The sequence below is a fragment of the Triticum aestivum genome, chromosome 4D (genome assembly GCF_018294505.1).
Source record: "Triticum aestivum cultivar Chinese Spring chromosome 4D, IWGSC CS RefSeq v2.1, whole genome shotgun sequence".
NCBI classification, from domain to species: domain Eukaryota; kingdom Viridiplantae; phylum Streptophyta; class Magnoliopsida; order Poales; family Poaceae; genus Triticum; species Triticum aestivum.
In genome coordinates, this window is record NC_057805.1 from 57549055 (window position 1) to 57569256 (window position 20202).

At 41.4% G+C, this 20202-nt stretch overlaps 2 protein-coding genes across 3 annotated transcripts; one reads left to right on the top strand and one right to left on the bottom strand.

Annotated features, from left to right (window-relative positions):
* Positions 1–8532: 8532 nt before the first annotated feature.
* LOC123096181 (protein NLP2) lies at positions 8533–14876 on the top strand. 2 transcript variants are annotated; one of them, XM_044517828.1, is made up of 7 exons: positions 8533–8665; positions 8760–8908; positions 9298–10136; positions 11240–11281; positions 11373–12107; positions 13168–13360; positions 13517–14876. In XM_044517828.1, the coding sequence occupies exons 3-7, from the start codon at positions 9360–9362 to the stop codon at positions 14506–14508; spliced, it is 2739 nt and encodes a 912-aa protein (XP_044373763.1). In that variant the 5' UTR covers positions 8533–8665; positions 8760–8908; positions 9298–9359; the 3' UTR covers positions 14509–14876. The 2 variants fall into 2 exon arrangements, with proteins under 2 accessions (XP_044373763.1, XP_044373762.1); XM_044517827.1 differs by having other exon boundaries at positions 8538–8908.
* Positions 14877–15196: 320 nt separating this feature from the next.
* On the bottom strand, positions 15197–18628 carry LOC123096182 (F-box/LRR-repeat protein 12). The gene is made up of 3 exons (XM_044517829.1): positions 18443–18628; positions 16906–16963; positions 15197–16827 (listed from the first exon to the last, which is right to left on the bottom strand). The coding sequence occupies exon 3, from the start codon at positions 16591–16593 to the stop codon at positions 15433–15435; it is 1161 nt and encodes a 386-aa protein (XP_044373764.1). The 5' UTR covers positions 16594–16827; positions 16906–16963; positions 18443–18628; the 3' UTR covers positions 15197–15432.
* Between the last annotated feature and the right edge of the window lie 1574 nt (positions 18629–20202).

Consider the following 20202-nt stretch of genomic DNA (forward strand, 5'->3'; position numbering starts at 1 on the left):
TGTTTTCTTTGGTTTTCTTTGTTTTTCCTTTTTTATTTTTATTGCTTTTCTCCTTTGTTTTTTCATTTGTTTCTTTGTCGATATTCATTGATTTACTTTTGTTCAATACATGCTTATTGTTTGAGTACACAATATGCATTTTTAGTGTCCATGTGATACTTTTTTATACACTTTGAACATTTTTCAAATACACGATGCACAAATAATATTTTTTGAAATTGTATAAACATTGTTTTTAGCAAATATTACGGAACAACAAAAATTAATTTAAAACGTCACATACATTTTTAAATGGTACGAAACACTTTTTATATTAGGCAAAAATTCTTCTTACATTGTATACACATTTTCAAAATTTTCACACAGTTTTTTGAAATGTAGGAACATTTTAAATTGTGAACATTTTCTTTGAAAGATATCAACATTTTATAGGTGTGCTAACACTTTTTATATTGCGTTGACATTTATAAAATTCATGGTTTAAATTATTTCAAAATATATTTATGTTTTCATGAGTTCAACGTGCAACATTTTGTATAGACGTTGAACAATTTTTCAGATACACGATGTACACTATTATTTTAATACATATTTTAAACATTTTTTTGAATACATGGTCGACATTTTCTTCAAACCCACGCTGAACAATTTTTATGGTAATAATTTTTTTAAACTACATGGGCATTTTGTTACAGTCTATAAACATTTTTTTAAAATTTACAATCATGGTTTTGAAAGCGGGAACATTTCTTTGAAATGTCACCTACATTTTTTAATGGTACAAAAAATAATTAGTATGCAAAATATTATTTACGTTGTATACACATTTTTGGAAAGAATTCACATACATTTTTCTGAAATGCATGAACATTTTCATTGTCCCAAATAATTTTTGAAAGATATCAATTTTTGAATTGTGCTAACATTTTTTATATCATGTTAACAATTTCCAAATTCATGGTTTTAATTTTTAAGTGAATTGGTTTCGTAAATATATTCATTTAATATATATAAAAATTATGTGACGTCAGCACAACGAACACACTTCCTTATTAGGTTGGCCTATCGCGGTCTCCTGTAAATAGGCGAGGCTGGCTACCACCTCGTATTAAGCGAGGTATAGTCGCGCCCTAAAATATCATCTCTACCCAGGAAATGTTTGATCATAGATGGGCCTTGGAAAAGTTGATTCCTAAAAATCTCAAAGCCCATGTGAGGATATGGTGTAAAGTGTGAAGGAAAGTTTTGTTCACGAGAGTGGATTTTTGGAACATGGGTGCATTGGGGAGTTTATTTTAAATAGTTTACATATCATAATTAAAAATTTCGAAAATCCCAAAAAGAATTCTACATGATCATGTGGATGGATATTACACATGTGTAAAGTTTGGTGATGAAATAAGTAAACGTGTGAGCTACACAAAAATGACAAAATGGCGAGTTCTAAATAGCGAATAACACCATGCACTGCTCATTTTTCCAAAATCACGATTTTGTCATTTGTGTCTAACTCACATGGTTATTTATTTCATCATTGGAATTTGCACATGTGTAACATACATCCATATAAACATGTGGAGTTAATTTTTAGGATTTTTAAAACTTTAAAATACCATTTTGACATTATTCGAAATATAGGGCTCCAATGCACCTGTCCACCTTATAAGGGATTTTATTTCACATGCTATTGAAACTTCATAAGAGGAGTGGCTCCCACGTACTCCTCCACCGCCAACGTCATGCCACACCTTTGCGCGCTTGTCGTGTTTAGTAAACAGCCGAGCTCAGACCTAGGTCATGTGCCCGTGTTTACGGTTAGGAATTATTAATTAATTATAGGCACATACCAATTTTGATCACCGTGGCAACGCACGGACACATACCTGTTTTGGTCCCGTGCAACGCATGTACCTAGTTAATCAAAAAACTGCAAACATACCCAGCAGGAAGGACGTGGCCTCGATAATTGAAGTTTTTTTCTTGTCTGCTTTAATATCAACGACGGATTGTTGTGCTTGGAACTTGGAAGTATCACTAACTTCGATGCCGGTCACACTTACTTAAAAAATTATTTAGGACTTTATATCTATCACTGTCTTCAAAACTGAGGTAGTCGATCAAGACTAAGACCGAACTCTACTATATTGCAAAAATAGTGTCGAATCCTCCAAGAGACGTGGATCGGAGGACAGCTGTTTCTCTCTATGTTTACTTTTAGCATGTTGCAGTACAGGTGACGCATACCTGTAGCTAAAAACTTGATTGAATATTCTTGCCCAGTTCTGAACGCTACTACAAGGCCTCACGTCGCGACGCACCTGGCCGGTGACATAAGGTTATGTCTATCGCTGGTAGGTCCAGTGCATAGTTAACTGACAATCATTGAGAACCAGTCACAAGAAAATTGTCAACGGAAATCGAAATGTACAGTACATTAACCATGGTTTTAGAAATTGCAACTGTAAGCCAGAATTTGACGATTTTGCACCGAAAGAAAACTGAAAAAGAATATAATCAACCAAATTATCATTTTATTGAAATTTAACAATAAACATGGTTAAAAAGATGTAGAAAGTCCTAAGACCACCTACTAAATATCACAAGTCATTATAAACACACACTTACGGAACACGAAGTTACATCCAAATCCTTAGGGGTGCCGAAATCTTCTTCTTCCTACATGCACAGGCGGGGCGCTGCGAGCAAAGCTTGATATCGCGCCTCTGGGCGTTTGCACTGGCAGAGCCAGCATCCTAACAATGTGCGCACATAGGTCACTAGAATTTTAGATTTACTCAATTTTATTCTCCAATTTCTTGATGTGTGGTGTTTTGTATGTGAATTATACCTTAGTACACAAGTTTTTTTTTTTTGCCAAATAATGGGTGTACAAATGTACACCCATGTCCTCAACTAGCTCCGCCCCTGGGCCTCTGCCTCGGTGGAGCAAACTTGTTTATACTAAGGAGCTTGTAGAAGGATCAACCAAAAAGTCAATGATATAGGCCAGAAGACGTTGACGGTCATGATCTGTGTGGCAAACCACCGCCTAGGAGAAGAGGACGCTGAAAAGAGCATGTACATACTCCGAAGACCATGAACACCGACTGAATCCAGAAGGACCCACCGGAGACCAAAGCCGTCCGGATCCAGGAGGACCCCTCGGAGACACACCTCCACTTGCCCTCCTCCGATGCTAAGCGCACCGAAGAAGTGATGATAGGACGGGAAGAACAATATTCCTAAACCGGGGCAACGTCAGTCACAGTCACAATATTCCTAAACCAGGCCAGAGTCGTACACGACTCCTCAGACTTGACTCTAGAGCTTCTTGGACGCATCTTGGAGGTCTAGTGCCATCCCCTGATTTCATTCAAGTGGGAGTGAAGTTAGTAAGCGCCCATGGGGCTTCTATTTGCTAGGGTTCCTTGATAAATGACCGAGGCTACCTTTCAGATGATAGGTGGGAAAGGATAGTAGATATATTTTTTGGTTCATGTGTCCATGGCATACTAAGAGGAAGGGGATGCATCCTAGTTCATGGTGGAAAAACCCTCTCGTTCCTCCCATCCCGATGGGCTTCTCTGCATGGGCCTCCTTGGCTTAGCCCCTTTGCCTCTAGCTATTCCTTTGACTTGGTCCTCTTTTCATTTTTCTTTTCATTGATTTGTTTGACCATGACAATTTTCATGGACTTTTATTGCCAGTCTTGGACTTAACATGCCAAGTAGATCTAACTGGGACTCCATATAGAATTAACTATTTCCACAACACTCCCAACACTTCAACCTCTACAATTTTCCTTTTTATTTCTTTTTCTCTGCATCACTTTGCTCGACCAAACAAAGACGGTCCCGCCTTAGGTATGAGTTCCCTATGCATCTGCCCACTCCGATAGCACCCCTCTTGACGCATACACTTCATCTTCCACCTCCAACCGTTTGCCACACACTATCTCATCAACAATGAAGCCACATCCATCTCCTCCCGATCCCACCATCTACCACTGTCGAGCGCTTCCTTGCCGCAACCGCCTGATATGTGGTCGAGAGGATACCATAATGCAAGTCTAGCGGGGGAGCTCGCAAGAAGGGCAAGACCGTGCGAAACATCCTAATCCCGCGCACATGAGCTCATGATGGCGGCGGTGGCTCGCAGAGGCAATGCGGAGGTGCACAAAGGTCGTGGAGAAGTAGAGAAAGAGGGGTTCTGGGCCACGGGGAGAAGATGGAGTCATCGAGAAGATCCTGGAGGTGACCGACAACTAGAGGAGGAGGCAGCCTAGTAGGGCTTCAATGGCGGGTGGTGGAGGCTGCGTGAAGCGAGTGTGGAGGCAACATGACATGCATGAGGTCCAGGGAAGGTGGAAAATGTATGGTTGTGGGTTCGCTGCTCGTGGTGGTACCGTTTGGGAATGACCGATGGTGGAAATGCAGGCACGAGAGGCCAGAGGGAGGGAGTTGAAACTTCCCAGGCACAAAAAAGGTTTTCACCCATATTTCCTAAATATACAATCATGTTGGATGTTTTTAGAACACCCTGTAATTTTTTAGGGATAGAGGGGCATGCAGAAGGGCTGCTAGAGTGAGTCTAGCATGTATATTGGCGGACAAATATTCTTGCATGGCCTAGTTTTCTTTTGAGGGACTCTATAACAAAAATGCTAGAAGTATAGGTAAAATTTACGGATATAATCCTTCACTAACCCCCTCCTCCCCTCCCCCCGAATTTTGTTGTCAGCGCCGGTGCCAACCAACAAGTTGATGCCACATCAATTTATAATTATCTATTTGTAACAACCCATCTGTAGATGTAGCATTGTTGGACTCTATTATGTCATCCTCTATTCCTAAATAGTTGAAACCCTTTACCTAATTTTCCAAACATGCAATCATGTCATATCATCACCTATACATGTCAATCATAAGTTAGCCTTTTTCTTTTGCATGAATGTATCCATGCAACCATGACAGTTAGCAAGCCATGCATGCCATTCAATTAGTATATTTTTTAATTAATTGTTATGTTTTCATATATGGTATATGTGTCGGATACTTGGAACATAGCTTATGGTTCACATTTTATTAGAAAATTCCTAAATAGTTGCAACCCTTCACCTAATTTTCCAAACATGCAACCATGTCATATCATCACCTATACATGTCAATCATAAGTTAGCCTTTTTCTTTTGCATCAATTTATGCATGCAACCATGACACGTTAGCAAGCCATGCATGTCATTCAATTAGTATATTTTTTAAATTAATTGTTATGTTGTCATATATGGTATATGTGTCGGATACTTGGAACATAGCTTATGGTTCACATTTTGTTAGAAAATGACAATACATTAAGTACAACCCAAATGTTTTTCGCTTTTCTACATCATTTTGTTGCATGTTTCACATGTTTTCTGTAAAAATGTAAATCAAGAACACTTTTACATTTTTCCCCATTAGTTTTAGTTATATTTTTAGCACATGTATACAATTTGCTTTAACAAGGTTCCCATGGCAATGCGCATCGCATGCTCTAGTTATTGACAGCATATCCAGTCACAATGGGCTAATTTGCCTCCCCTCACATCATTTATCCACGGACGGGGAGGTGGTGAGCCCCATTTATCCACCCAAGACAGCAACTCTCCCCATTTCCCCCTCCCCAGTTCTCCGACCCATTATTTTTGTCATTTTACCGAGTTTGTCCAAACTAGAATGATATAGATTGAACATAGAAATAAATAGTTCAAATTAAAGGTCCATAATTCTAACATAAAATATTATTCAAGTATATAGTTCAAACGACATCACGAGTCTAATGGTTTTCGTGATGAATAGACATATGCTCCAGAAGATCATTGAGTAGTTGTACGTGCGATTGTCGGTCTTGAAGTTTTTGGTGCCTCTTGTTCTATGAGGCAAACATGTACTCCAGCCTTCTCAAAATATGCAGTATTGCGAATCCCAATGCCCTCATCCTCCACAGTCATGTTGTGCATGATCACACATGCAATCATCACCTCCCACAATGTCTGGGGGTCCCATATATTTGCAGATCCATGAACAATACCCCAACGAGTTTGGAGCACTCCAAATTCCCCTGCACATCCTAACACCTTCTTACATTTGGACAAAGAGAGATCTTTCTTTTTTTCGAGAAAACTTATGATATATTCATCATCTATCAAGATAGTACAACGAACACAAGAAGTAAAGAATACATCTAGGTCCATAGACCACCTAGCGACAACAATAAGCAGTGGAGCGAGCCGAAGGCACGCCGCAGTCATTGCCCCTCCCTCATCGGAGTCAGGCAAACCTTGTTGTAATAGATAGTCGGGAAGTCGTCGTGCTAAGGCCCCATAGGACTAGCGCACCAGAATAACAACCATCGCCAATGAAGAAAAAAGTGGATCAGAAGGTTCCACCCCGCAGACACACGGACGCAGACGAACGAAGATCGGATCCACCAACGACAAACACCGACCGAATCCCACAAGATTTGTCGGAGACGCACCTCCACACGCCCTCCAACGACACTAGGAGGGGCCGGGACGTAGGCTAGGCGGGGAGAACCTTATTCCATCTTTAAGAAGCCGCCTCTGCATCGTCTTCTTGAGCTTGGCACAAACCCTAACAAAACTGGAAGAAACACCTAAAAATGGAGCCGTCTCGCCGGCAAGGGTCGGGATCCACAGAGCCTCCATGGTCCTAAGACCATAGGAGAAGAGGCGGACCAACAGCGGCGCCGGCGAGAGGCAGAGGAAACCTAGGTGAGAGCCCACGGGTAGCACGTACGAAGAGCCCACGCAAGGCGCGTCACAGAGAGATCTTTTCTTTCCTTGGGGTTAGAAGGTAGTCTTCACAATCGCTGCCTACTAAGGATAGAGACCATCCGCAAGGTAGTACCCCATGCTGTAGTCATGCCTATTGATGGTGCAGTTGCATGTTGGAGCACCCCCCATCAAAGTCTAGTATACAATGGAGATCGTTGAAGCATGTTGATATCGATGTGAGACCCTAGCATGCCAAAGAAAGAGTGTCAAATCCATAAGCTCTTTTGATGTCACCGCTTCCAAGTATATTGGCGGGCCCTTAGGCGTGAACTTGGTATTGCCCGGCCAAATCCACGGAGCAGATTTTCCATCAATAATGCATGCAATTGACTATATTGAGCATACCGGGAAAGCCACTTGCTACTCCAATTGCCGAAAGCTTTTACGTATCCTTGGGATTTGGTTGTCTCAAGTACTCCAGTCCAAACACCCTCACTACGACAATGTCAAATCTTACCATTGTGTTAATCTATCGTGTCCCTACAAATATGAAAAAAAGCTCAAAATAGTTCAAACATTTTCCCGAAGACATGGTGGGCAGACTAGGATGTATCGGGGTGGCAACCGTATCCAGTGGGAGGGGGAGGACGAGGGGTGGTGTCGAAGCTCTAGGTGGGGGGCCTGGACAAGGGATGACGTCGGAGCTCTGGGTGAGGGTAGGAAGGGAAGGGCACAACACGAACGCAAACATAACATGAGAGGAAGATAACATGTTGGGATGAGGGGGTGGGGTGATTTAGGAGGATTTGGGGTGGCTTGTGAGTGTCGTGTCTGAGAGGTGTTTGTACGGCCTCAAATCCGCCCCACTTATGGGTTGAGTATGGGAACTACCGAATAACCCGAACATTAAGTTGGATATGCGGGCGTTTGTCGAACGAGATTTCTGTCCGTACACTGTCTAGGTTGTTCGCCCGAACATACTAGGAGGGGGGAGAAGAGAGGTTGTGGGCCTCGACTATGAGATACTCTCAAATGGGGCGGTGGGGGGGGGGGGGTTGTGGGCCTCGACTATGAAATGCTCTCAGATGGGGCGGAGATGTGATGATCTAAGGTGTTTTCTAGAGTTACCTTTACTCCACTATTCTCTCCCTCCCCATTCAACTTTGTCTCGTTGTTCATATGTTTAACACTTGTATGCAATAAAAGATAAAAACACATTTTACCTTTCAAAGCAACCTCATAACTTTTTGTCATGATTTCCCAACATCATACCCCCTGTCTAATACTAATTGTTGCTCAAACGAATGTATCTAGCCGTATTTTAGTGCTACATACATCCGTTTAAGCGATAATTAATATTTGACGGAGGGAATAGATAGTAATTTCCATCAACAAGCGAACTGAGCGTAACTTGGTTAGGTTTCTCGTGGTGGAACCACCCCGCTAGGATTCAAGTCATAAACTTGGCACTGGTGTTTGTATTTTTCTGAATATATTTCAAGCTTACTGGCCGATGTTTGTTGAGTGGGAGTAGACATTTTCGTCGACTACGAGGTGCCAGTGATGACTTCATCAATCTCAAGATGTGATTTTAAGTCAGTATCTTGGAGGTGCGGTATAGGATGTGCGTGCGTGCGTTCATAGGGGTGAGTGTATCGACAAGCTTAGGAGAAAATTAAAATCCGGGTACCTGTTTGTAATAGCAAAAGAGTTCAAGCGCATGGACCGAAAGATGTACATGTGCAAGTACCAAACAGAGAGCAAAAAGACAGCAGATGAGCAGTGGCAGGGGGAGAAGAGTTCCGAGTTCCTCCCCTACCGGCCGCCCTCTTATCATTCCTCCCCCGGCGAGAGGGAATCTTGGGAATCTCCTCCAGCAACCCACCTCACGTCGACTCTTTGAATCCACCGCGGTCCTGCCGCTTCTATAGAACTAGTTTTTTCACTTTCGTGCGCTACAAAAATCTTCTCTTTTTTTATACAGAAAATAAGTGGCGACGATGGTGACAGGCTTGTGTTGGGGGTTCATGCGCACTTCCGCAGCTACTTAGGTATCAGGTCGCGAGGGTCGAGCGCCAGCGCTCCATTCCCCCCGGATTGGATTCTGGTTTCTTCGTCCAAGAATTACCCGAGGTATGAGGAGACATGACCCACCCAGAGTTTCTGTTTTGAGCTTGCTTTCCTAAGAACTGCTACGCTGCATGAAATTATTCCCTTTTCCCTTCATTTTTTCCAAGAACTGCACTGTTCGACATTAAGTAGGACTAATTCTTGTACTGAGGACCAGATATATATGATACTGAAATCTCGCTTATTTTTGGAAGGGATTTTTTTTCTTTGAAGGTTTGGAAGGGAAATCTCACTTCATGTGTATTAGTCGTTGCCATATGTGTGCTTTATTGTGCAAAATTGTTCCCTTCTGGGTAGATGGAAGTGTGAATTCTACACAAAGGAAGATTCAGTAGGATTTCTGTTAGCAATTTATTTTCCTTACATGTTGCTAAAAGTAAATGTCTCTGCAGGAATCGAAATTCTTTGTGTTTTGGTTCAGAAAGATTTGATCTTGGGAGGAGAAAGGTCAGGCATGGATGAGAATGGGACACCAGATTACAGCGACGGGGGCTCGGACATGGACCTGCTCATGCTCTCAGGGTTTGATGACCTTGACAGTTTCCCAGAGCTCGGCGCCGGTCCTTCATTTAGTGACGGTATCTTGTCGTCTTTCAGTGTTTCACCTGCGCAGCAGGTGACACATATCTCACCTTCACAACCTTCTGTGGATGCTGAGGAGCAAGGTGATGTTTCCATTACTGATGGTAGTGATTGCTCTGTCAGTTTAGCCTCTAAAGAGGTCATGAATGTGAGCGCTTCCACTGTCCCAAAGACAGTTTATGGCGGCGTCACCCTGACGGAGAGGATGCTCAGGGCATTGGCCATGCTTAAAGAAGCATCAACTGCTGGGCCAGTCCTTGTGCAAGTTTGGATCCCTGTAAGAAATGGAGATCATCAAGTGCTGACCACCTCTGACCAGCCTTTCTTGCTTGATGAGAGGCTCACAGGGTACAGGGAAGTCTCTAGGCAGTTTACATTCTCAGCCACAGAAGGACCTGGTCTGTTTCCTGGATTGCCTGGGCGTGTTTTCATATCCGGTATGCCAGAGTGGACATCAAACGTGATGTACTACAACACTTCAGAGTTCTTGAGGGTAGACTATGCAATTCGCAATGAAGTCCGGGGATCCCTTGCCATGCCGGTTTTCAACTCAAGTGGCGGCTCTTGCTGTGCTGTGTTGGAAGTAGTCATGACACAGGAAAAGGATAACTTTTGCTCAGAGATGGACAACCTTTCTAATGCTCTGCAGGTTGATGATTATTTCTTCTGCTGTTCCTAAAATTCTTCTTCAGAATTGGAATTACTACGCACTACAGTTCTGAAGAAATGCATGATAGTAAAAAAACTACATGTCACAAGATTACCTTTTTTTTTAATCTAACTCCTTGCTTCCAGTATAATAACTTCTTTTATTGAAGTATGCTGTCGAATTAAGCTGATACAGTTTATCCAGTTGCAAATTTGGTTACTGCTGAAATCATTGCTTCGTCATTGTTTTCTTTGCAGTTCATTACAGATTCATATGTTATACTAAACAGGCCACAATATCATGAACTGAAGCAGATAGTATCGAGTTTGTGTAATCAAGAGAGGTGATGTGCTTTTAGTGCACCTGATAAAAAAATTATGTGCTTAGTGGACCCCCATTATTGGTGGACACCTTGCACTCTTCACTTGCGAACTAGATTACTTAAAAAGTTATTAAAAAAATGTTATGTAGTGAAAGAGGAAATCTGCTTAGTGGCACTACTTTCAAACTAGACAACTGGACAAATATATTTTCTTCAATCTTCTCAGAACGCACAGTAGTGGTAGTGGAAGTGCACTGTAGTACTGTATATGCTCCATAAAAAGCACTTCCTTTAATTATTCATATGGAAGTTTTAGCATAAGATATTTTACGGTTTTTAGCTTTCTTACACATATGTTGATTCTTATCAAAGTACTCCCTCCGTTCCATAATGTAGTGTATATTGATTTTTTGGAAATCAAACTTTGACCAAGTTTGTAGAGATAAATATCTACATCTTGGATACCAACTACATAATCATGAGACATATTTTCATGTTATATATAGCTGGTATTTTTTTACTATAAATAGCTTTCTCTATAAACTTGGTTTGTAAAGTTTGACTTCTCAAATGCGGTACAAACTTATTTTTATAAATATATTTGAAACTATCTACAGTTCAAACATGGAAATGAGTCGATGAAATTAGTAGAATTATTATACATGAACTGTATTTCCAAAATGGGTGCTAATTTTCTGTTCCAATCCAAGCCTGTACACATATGATCTGTAAGCCCAAAGCATTTCTCATAATATTAATTGTGACATTTGTAATCTTGCAGTCTGTTCAGCTGAGCACTGTGCGAGCAAGGACACATCCTCAGGTACCATTATGTATTACTGTTGCGTCCAGTGCACATAAAAGACATCTGTCAACATAATTGTTGAAATTTAACTCAATACTCTATGTTGCAGAGCCTTACTAGGAATCAGCAATCAGTATTGACGGAAATATTGGATGTTCTCCAAGGTGTTTGCCATACACACATGCTACCTTTGGCACTTGCATGGATTCCAGTTTGCCCCAACAGCAGTTTGAATGTGTCAGCAGAGTATGGTGACCAGGCTATAAAGTTTGGTCTGAGGAAGAAAGATGTCCTTTGCGTACAAGAATCTGCCTGTTACATCAATGACATGAGAATGCATGATTTTCTCCGTGCCTGTGCAGAACACCCCCTTGAGAAAGGACAAGGTGTTGCTGGAAATGCAATTTTATCAAATCATCCCTTCTTCTCATCTGATGTGAGAGAATATGATATGCATGATTATCCGCTGGCACATCATGCCCGTAAGTTTGGTCTTCATGCTGCTGTTGCTATCAGGTTGCGTAGCACATACACTGGCGATGATGATTATGTGTTAGAGTTTTTCCTTCCACTGACGTGCAAAGTTCGTGAAGAACAACAGCTCTTACTTGACGACATCTCAATAACCATGCAAAGAGTATGCAGTAGTCTGAGAACAGTTTCAGATGCTGAACTGAAGGAAAACACCACAACAATGCGATCAGAAATAAGATGCTCATCGTCTGATGTTTCTATTAGTTCATGTAACCAAATCGATGTATCCAGTGAAGTCAAAATAAATGTGCTTTTAGAAAATCAGATAAGAAACAGTGTTGAGCAACTGGCGGATAAAAAATATGCTAAGGTTCTTTTTTCATTCTCAACTTTTATCTCCCTCCTTTCTCTCCTCTCTGTCTTCTGATTGGTCCAGGCTTTCTGTGCTCCAGTCCTTAATATATTTCTAAAGGCCCATAAGTTGGAACTTTGGTCAACAAAGTACTGCAATATAGTTGTAGATGTACTGAAATTTTGGTCAACAAGGAAAGGTTTCCTGCGTAACATTTTTTTTGGCTCATTTCCTTGTATTGTACTGCATATAGTTGTAGATATCTGTTCCTGCTGCATCATCTTGTCAGCTCTTTATCTTCTTTTAATATTTCATCAAAAGGCGTTCTTAGGTTTTGCAGAGCTTAACTAAAATGCGTCCTAGAAATAAAACATGTATACGATTACACCATATCGATTTTGAATCTTATTAAGTCTTTGTAGCTGAGAAGTTCAAACATCTTTCCAGTTTATAATGCAGATCTAGAGATCTGAATGCCGTTATATATTTTCCATAAACTAATGTGGTAGTTATGTTAAATGAATATTTTGAAACAGAGACTATATCCTAAACCAATTAGAATTCAAACACATGTGCTATAAGAAATCCTCGAGGAATCCTACGAGAAATGGGAGTCCTCCGTGGCCAAGTGGGAACCTGTGACGTTGCTGGCCATAGGAACACAACCCGAGCAATCAAGTAATACAAGACAGGTTTCTGAAAAAAAACAAGAAAGGCGGATAAGAGACCAGGTTTCTTCAGCACTAGATTCTTGTATAGGACAAGATCCAAGGGTCCTAAAGGAGTGATATGGCTGTGAGAGAGTGACAACCCTTGTGCTTTCTGAGGTTGTGTTTATGGTCAGCCTCGCCAAATTTCTTCTCTTTTGTCGTGATTGTTCGTTTTCATTATGATAGTACTCTCTATGGGGTTCATCTACATCTGTTTTGATACTGTATACGGTCACAAATATCTAAAAACTCTTATCGGATCAAAGTCTGATTGGATCAGGAGGCTGTTGAGCGTAAGGGTATCTCAGTATAAAACATGCCCTACAAATTTAAAACTAATGTCTAATCTCATTTCATTTATTTTGCAGTTTGAACCTGGCACTACATCTCAAAATTTTGAAAACTGCAGCTCAACAGGGAAGAATGTTAGCTTGACTGTCCTTCAGGAATCTACATCTGATGGGCTGAAAATACGCAGCTCAACGGAGAAGCATGTTAGCTTGAAAGTCCTTCAGCAATACTTTGCTGGCAGTTTAAAAGATGCTGCAAAGAGCATTGGTGGTAAGCTCTTTATGCTGTCAGTCATTTGCTGGTATATATTTATACAAATCAATTAGGTGATGAATCTGAACAAAGCACACCACCATTAGAAAAATCCAAGTAACCATATGAAGCTCTAGGTGAAGGAACTTACAGGAATCTTTTGTTCCTTTGCAGTTTGTCCTACAACACTGAAAAGGATATGCCGGCAGCATGGAATATCAAGGTGGCCATCTCGTAAGATAAAGAAGGTAAATCGGTCACTAGAGAAGATTCAGAATGTGATAAGTACTGTACACGGAGTGGATGGAGTGATAAAATATGATCCTGCCACTGGATGTATTGTTTCATCTGTTTCCCATACCGAAGAGCCTCCGATAATGAATGTTGAACATCGAAGTTCTGATTCCCTGCCCACTGAATGCCGTAAGTTCCAACCTGATTATGATGCATACCAAAGAGAACATCTAGGCCAAGCTGTACCCCACAAAGCACAGAATGAGAAAAGGAGCGAAACCCATATTAACCTGAATCCTGGAGGGTTATCTCGAAATTCACATTTTGGTAGAACATCAAAAGGGTCAGAGTGTCAGGATGCGTCAAACGGTTCATATCTTACAAAAGAAATGATCTGTCCTGGCGGTATGGAGATGTGGGTTGAGGGAGCTGAGCAAAAGAATGTATTGTGGAATTCTGTTTCTATGCCACAGCAATGCAAAATTGAGATAGAAACAGACAAGTCTAATGCGATTGTTGAGCAAAGCCTGGCATCTTCTTCCAGCATGACAGATTGCTCCAGTGGCGGTACATCGAGTGATGGGACTTTGAAGAAATGCTTGAAGAGTCGACCAGTTGATGGAAGCAATGCGAGCATAGTTGTGAAGGCCGCTTACAAGGATGACACTGTAAGGTTGAAATTACTACCATCCATGAAATACCAGGATCTGCTTGAAGAAATCGCAAAGAGGCTGAAGCTATCAGTTGGCGCATTTCAGCTCAAGTACAAGGATGATGAGGATGAATGGGTGATTTTAGCGAGCGACGCTGATCTCCAGGAATGCCTTGATGTACTAGACACCACCGGGGCACGCATCATGAAAGTTCAAGTACGAGATGTTCCATGTGCCACCGGAGCTTCTTCGGGTAGTAGCTTTATATCTGGTCGATAGGTCAGGGTGATGCCGCATGGTGCAAAGCACAGGTGTTTTACTCATGACACATCATGGCTTTAGCGTGGCGCCGATCTGATCTAAACTGTTGCCAAGGGGTTCAACAATGTTTCTACTCAAGCTGTTGGCTATCTGGAACTATATAGCTGTTGAGCACACCGCTTACCTGAGTGGGCTACTCTGGGTCTCAGATAGGTTTTGCCTGTGGTAGTTTTATTTCACATTTGTACATATTTTTGCGGATGTACCACTAGTATACCAGTGAATTGTGGCAGTACACATGCACACTTCAAAAAGGGGGAAAGGATCCTGAGTGTACAAGCACTTATTATTTCTGAAGTTATCAAGCCATCATGCTTTTAAGTGTACGAGTATGTGGCAGTTTCATGTTAGTGTTGCTGATCTGTGGAGTTAGAGTGATTACTATTTGACTGATCGTAGTTCCAATTTGGTGTAGACCTACACAACTCTTACCAAGATAAACGAATTACTTATCATACTGGTCAGGACTTTTTGGTTCTTATAGCATTTGTAGAAACTGAAGTCAAGCTTCGCTCTCGGGGAATGGTTATGAATCACATTAAACTTAAAGTGCTTTCGAAATGACTAAATAAGACAATGGATTTAACCAATATCAAATTTCATGACAGCACTTTACAGCCAAAAACCCAGAGCGGGAACATGCAAATAACGGTAGCACCAAACTGACTTCTTACAGTTCATTTGTATAGTTATGGTTATGTCTGCAACATCCTTTACACCAACAACCAAATAAGTATGAACCGGAACAAATAGAATGCACACATGGTGATGGTCAAAGAACCAATACTTTGCTGTAATGACAAACACACTGGTGACAACAAGGGATGGCACCTTGTTCAAGTCAAAACTTCAAAGTTGTAACTAAACTTTCAGAGTTCCCGATCACTGCAACCGGAATAAATCCTCGATGGACGGACCAATGGACATGGCTTCGTCCACCATTTGCTTCACACTAGGCCTAGCAATGCTGAACAGTGCCAGGCCATTATTTGTAATCTTGCTACAGCCATGTATATGCAGGACCTCAAGGCGCACACATCCGTCCTTGAGAGCCTGCAGTCCTTGGTCGCATATGTTTCGACAACGGTTCACATGAAGAATTCTTAGCTTGTTGCAGTTCAATCCAATCGCCGACCAACCAGGTAAGCGGACGCCATGACAGACAGCAAGGCTCCACTCCTCAATCAACGGACACCCGCTAGCTATTGCCACCACAGAATCATCAGTAAGATAGCGGCACATCCTCAGATTCAGAACTCGGAGTTTCTTCATACTGCCAACTCCACCTAGGCAATCCAGCCCAACTGAACTCCTTAGATTATACAAATTTATGTACTGGAGTCCACCACCACTCGATATGTCTAGCATTCCCTCTGGAGAAAGCATGCAGGACTCGGCTTCTAGGTAAGAAAGTGTACTTGGGCAACCTCTAAATCCAACACCAGATACACCTCTGCAATATGATATGATAAGTGCACAAATGTTTCGGCAATTCCTAAAGATTGAACTAATCCCTCGATCTGAAATAACTGTGCAGTAACCAAGGTTAAGACTCTTCAAAGAATGACAGCCCTTGGAAAGACTTTCCAAACCAAGATCGGTGATATTTAAGCAGCGGTAAAGTTCAACTATAACCAAATTAGGACATCCGATTGACACTTGTGCTAGACCATCATCTGTTATACCAGAACAGGAGTACAATGAGAAGGACTGCAAAGATGTTCCAGAAACTCCCACTTCATAAAGAGCTGAATCAGATAGCTCACTAAGCCCCGCAAGGGATATCAACTTAAGATATGGAGAACGGGCCAACATCTTTGGAAGGCACTGGGCATGCTCCTTATATTCTTTAGCATTAAATGAGAAATGAAATATTAGCGATTTTCGAGCAATGTTTCGAACCTTGAACCAATTCTTACACGTTAACCCAAAAGCATTCTTGTCCGATTCACTTTCAAGCTTGTTAAATATAGAAAGCAAGCAATCATCAGAAAGGCAACTGATACAGCCTTCTATGCTGTTATCCATCATCTCTTTTTCCATATTCTGACTACACTTAACCAATTATTGAGTACCGTCTGAAAGTCGGAGAGCCTGGATCTTTATTAAATAGTTTTGGGATGTACCAGAGGAAGAACTTGCTGGATCAAAGCTACACAATACAGGTGGCTCACCATATCCATAGCCAATAGATGATCCACATTTTCGGCACAGAAGCTTAGTTTTCGGCCGGTAGCTACGCCAGGTAAGGAAAGGAAAACAAGATATCTCGTCAACCTGAGTAAAACGGCTGAGATCAATAGAAGTGAATGAAATCAGACCCTTCTTCAGAGATTTTTGGTACGAGGATCCTACGTCAGATGTGCTTCTGTTAGAAGATGAAAGATTTAGAGCATATCCACAGGATCCACAGCTGCCAATAGACATGTAATTATTGTCAAAAAATCATGCAGAAAAAGAAAGGAAAAACAGTACAATACCAAAAATGTTTTGTACAGAAGGGGCATAGTAGCACAAAAAAACTGGTGAAACAATCAAGCTGGTACTCCCTCCGTCCGAAAAAGCTTGTCCCAAGCTTATCCCTCAAATGGATGTATCTAGCACTACATCCATTTGAGGGACAAGCTTTTTCGGATGGAGGGAGTACTTGGCTGTTATTAGCGATAAGAGTCATGTAACATTATGTCACCAGAAAGGTAAAATATAGTACTTAGATACAAAAAATGGCGAAACAATCAAGCTGATACTTAGCTGTTAGTAATAAGAATTATGTAACATTATGTCAACAAAAAAGATCCATATATGTCAATACTTATCAATAACAGGTTCTGTTTATCCAATGTGTATCAACCCTAAATCCTTCCCAAGATTCCTTTACAATTTATTTTTATTGCAGCATTGATAAAGAACAATCACAGAAATGCAATTACTGTGCAGCGATAGTCAAGAGACTGTTCACTGCTGTAAATATATAAGTACTTAGTATCAAACATCACGATTCTACTATTGAAGAAAACAAAAACAAGTCAAACCAAAGAAAAAGCCTGAATTGAGAAAATAAAAATAAAATAAGAATATTCTTTACAAGAAAAAGGAATCTTTGGTGATGCCTCGTACGATCCACTTTTACAACATGGCAAATCCCCAGTTACCAATTGTAATGCCTAGTGGTGCGAGGTTAAATGCTAGATGGTTGCAAGATTGCGGATGGTGCAGGTGCTTAAAGGACAAACTCCGTGGCAACACAAACGTTTCAAGTTCCATACGTTTACGTCAGCATGTCCACGTGTAACACGGTGTATTAACGTTATCATGCAAGGAGAATCCCCAAGAAAGCACGCGCCAAATAGATGGATCTCTACTTATATGTTTCAATTAATTAATTGCGCGCCAAAACCTCCAGCACCATGAATATTCCTGATATCATAAAGTCGACTACCACCAAGCTACAAAATAAGACATTCTATTCTTATTCGCAAAAAATAATAATCAGAATTGCTGTACATGGAGGCCATGGATGGGGGATAGCCCAATTCGCAGAACAAGCATATGCAAACCAAGAATTCTGTTTATCAGACAACAAAAAGCATCCATTATCGCGAGTAGAGATACCCCGACTGAAGTAGGAGTAACTTCTACACCAACTAATTATTTAATAGGCAACAGATTCTAAAGCCTAGGTTCTTGATTCCTAGATTAAGACACCAAGATATACTCATTCGAAAAGCTCAGAACCTAGCAGAGCCACCTACGTAGAACAGCCCAGTACCTGCGAGCCTAATCCATACCCAATCCGCCCGAGACACCAAGAACCCGCCCTAATCCCCGCCCAAACAACCCAAGACGCCTAACCGGACAAATTGGGACGAGTAGATGGTATGAGGGCAATCACCTGTACACGACGTCGGGCAGGGACATCCTCGGGCGGCAAGATCGGATTGTGGCGCGGGGGTTCTCATGGATTGGATTGGGGCGTCAGATGGAAGGGAGGACGCCCATTGTTTCGGTCGCGGAGGGGAGGGGACGGGAGCGGCGGAGGTGGGGGAAAGGAAACGGTGGGGATGATGATTTGGCAATTTTGGCAGCTTGGCTGAGGACGAACTGTCCGTCGAACCAACGTGTGTACGACTCGGCCGGCAGTTGACTATTTGCTTTGACATTCCGTCCGAGATAAAACTGACGCGTATTTCATGTAAAGAAAAAAAAATGACGCGTCTTTGAATTGGGGGGATAACACTATTGTATGTTGCCAGATCATTTAAGCCGGCCTTGGCAAATCCAGCCCCCTAAACGTCAAGAACTCATCCGATGCGTTCGTGGACAATTATCAGTCACCCCTTAAGTTTTCGATGCCACAACCGGATACCTCATTTAGCAAACACCAAATCCATACAACCACATGCATCGTAACTAACTCTACGGCCATCCATGGCTACTACATCAATACATGCCATCGGTCTATCAAAAATTGGCATGTTCAGGCTAAGCATCTGAGGGGCGAGCCTCTCCTTACTTGTTCTCGTGCGGATGGATCTCGGTTTTGGAAGTCTATCTAGCGGATTAAGCAGGAGATCCAGCCTGGGTTATCCTTCTCTATCGGCAATGATGAGGGGGCCCTTCCTTTTTGAACCGGGGTTCCCCCCTCCATTACTTTTTTCATGAGTATGCCAATGCATACCGTATTTTTATAGAAGGGAGCAAATATGATACAAGAATCCTTCGATCAATGCGAACATCAATCGTCGGAACATCCACACCAACCAAAACACCTAACTTTCAATAACAAAAATACAAAGTTTTTAGAATAAGTAAAGCGAGGGTAGGGAAAGAGAAGAAGCGAGCTCGGGGCAACACTAGGAAACACACTACCTGTGCCTGCCATCACGACACAGGCCATGGGGGCAAAAACCTGATGTCACCCAAACTACCAAAACCTAGAGAAAACGCAATAGTACCAATTTATCTTTTACAGGAGACCATAGATGAACCAAACCAAGTACACAATTCTCGAACCAAAAGCCAAACCACACTAAGAAGGAACACCATGCAAAAGGAGACATTGGACTGCTTCTCGATGACCTGCAAATCCGAAGCTTGGGGCTCCTTTGATTCAAAGGATTTGCATAGGAATTTTGGAGAATTGGAATCCTTAGGATTTTTTCCAATGTTGGTTGTTTGATTTATATAATTGAATCCTATAGGAATTTTTCCTAAGACCTCCTTTGGTTTGGAGGAATTTTGTAGAAATTTCATAGGATAAGATTTCCACAGGAAAAATTCTTTTAGAGCCGTTTGTTTGTAGGAATAGAGTTTTATTCCTATGGGGGAATTCTTCCTATCCTCACATTTCATAGGAAACTGAACATTAGCCTAAATTCAATGGAAAAGATCCTATGATGTGAATCAAAGGACATCTCTTTTTCTATTCCTACTCATAGCATTTGAGATACATGTCATCTCAATTCCTATGACTTTCCTATTGTTATGAATTTCCTACCCTATGAACCAAAGAAGGCCTAAGGATTTCTTTGTACTTCCCACAAGATTTCTAGCATCCACTCAAACTTCTTTGTAAGAATCCTTTATTTTTCCTATGATGCCATCAAACAACCCAAAATCCTGTATGATTAATATGACCATGACATTCTAATC

Excerpts from the sequence above, each read along its gene's own strand:
- LOC123096181 (XM_044517828.1), top strand. The coding sequence starts at position 9,360 with ATGGATGAGAATGGGACACCAGATTACAGCGACGGGGGCTCGGACATG. Across the intron at positions 12,108-13,167 it reads CGGATAAAAAATATGCTAAG|TTTGAACCTGGCACTACATC; the intron begins GTTCTTTTTTCA and ends TTTATTTTGCAG. Across the intron at positions 13,361-13,516 it reads TGCTGCAAAGAGCATTGGTG|TTTGTCCTACAACACTGAAA; the intron begins GTAAGCTCTTTA and ends GTTCCTTTGCAG.
- LOC123096182 (XM_044517829.1), bottom strand. The coding sequence starts at position 16,593 with ATGGAAAAAGAGATGATGGATAACAGCATAGAAGGCTGTATCAGTTGC.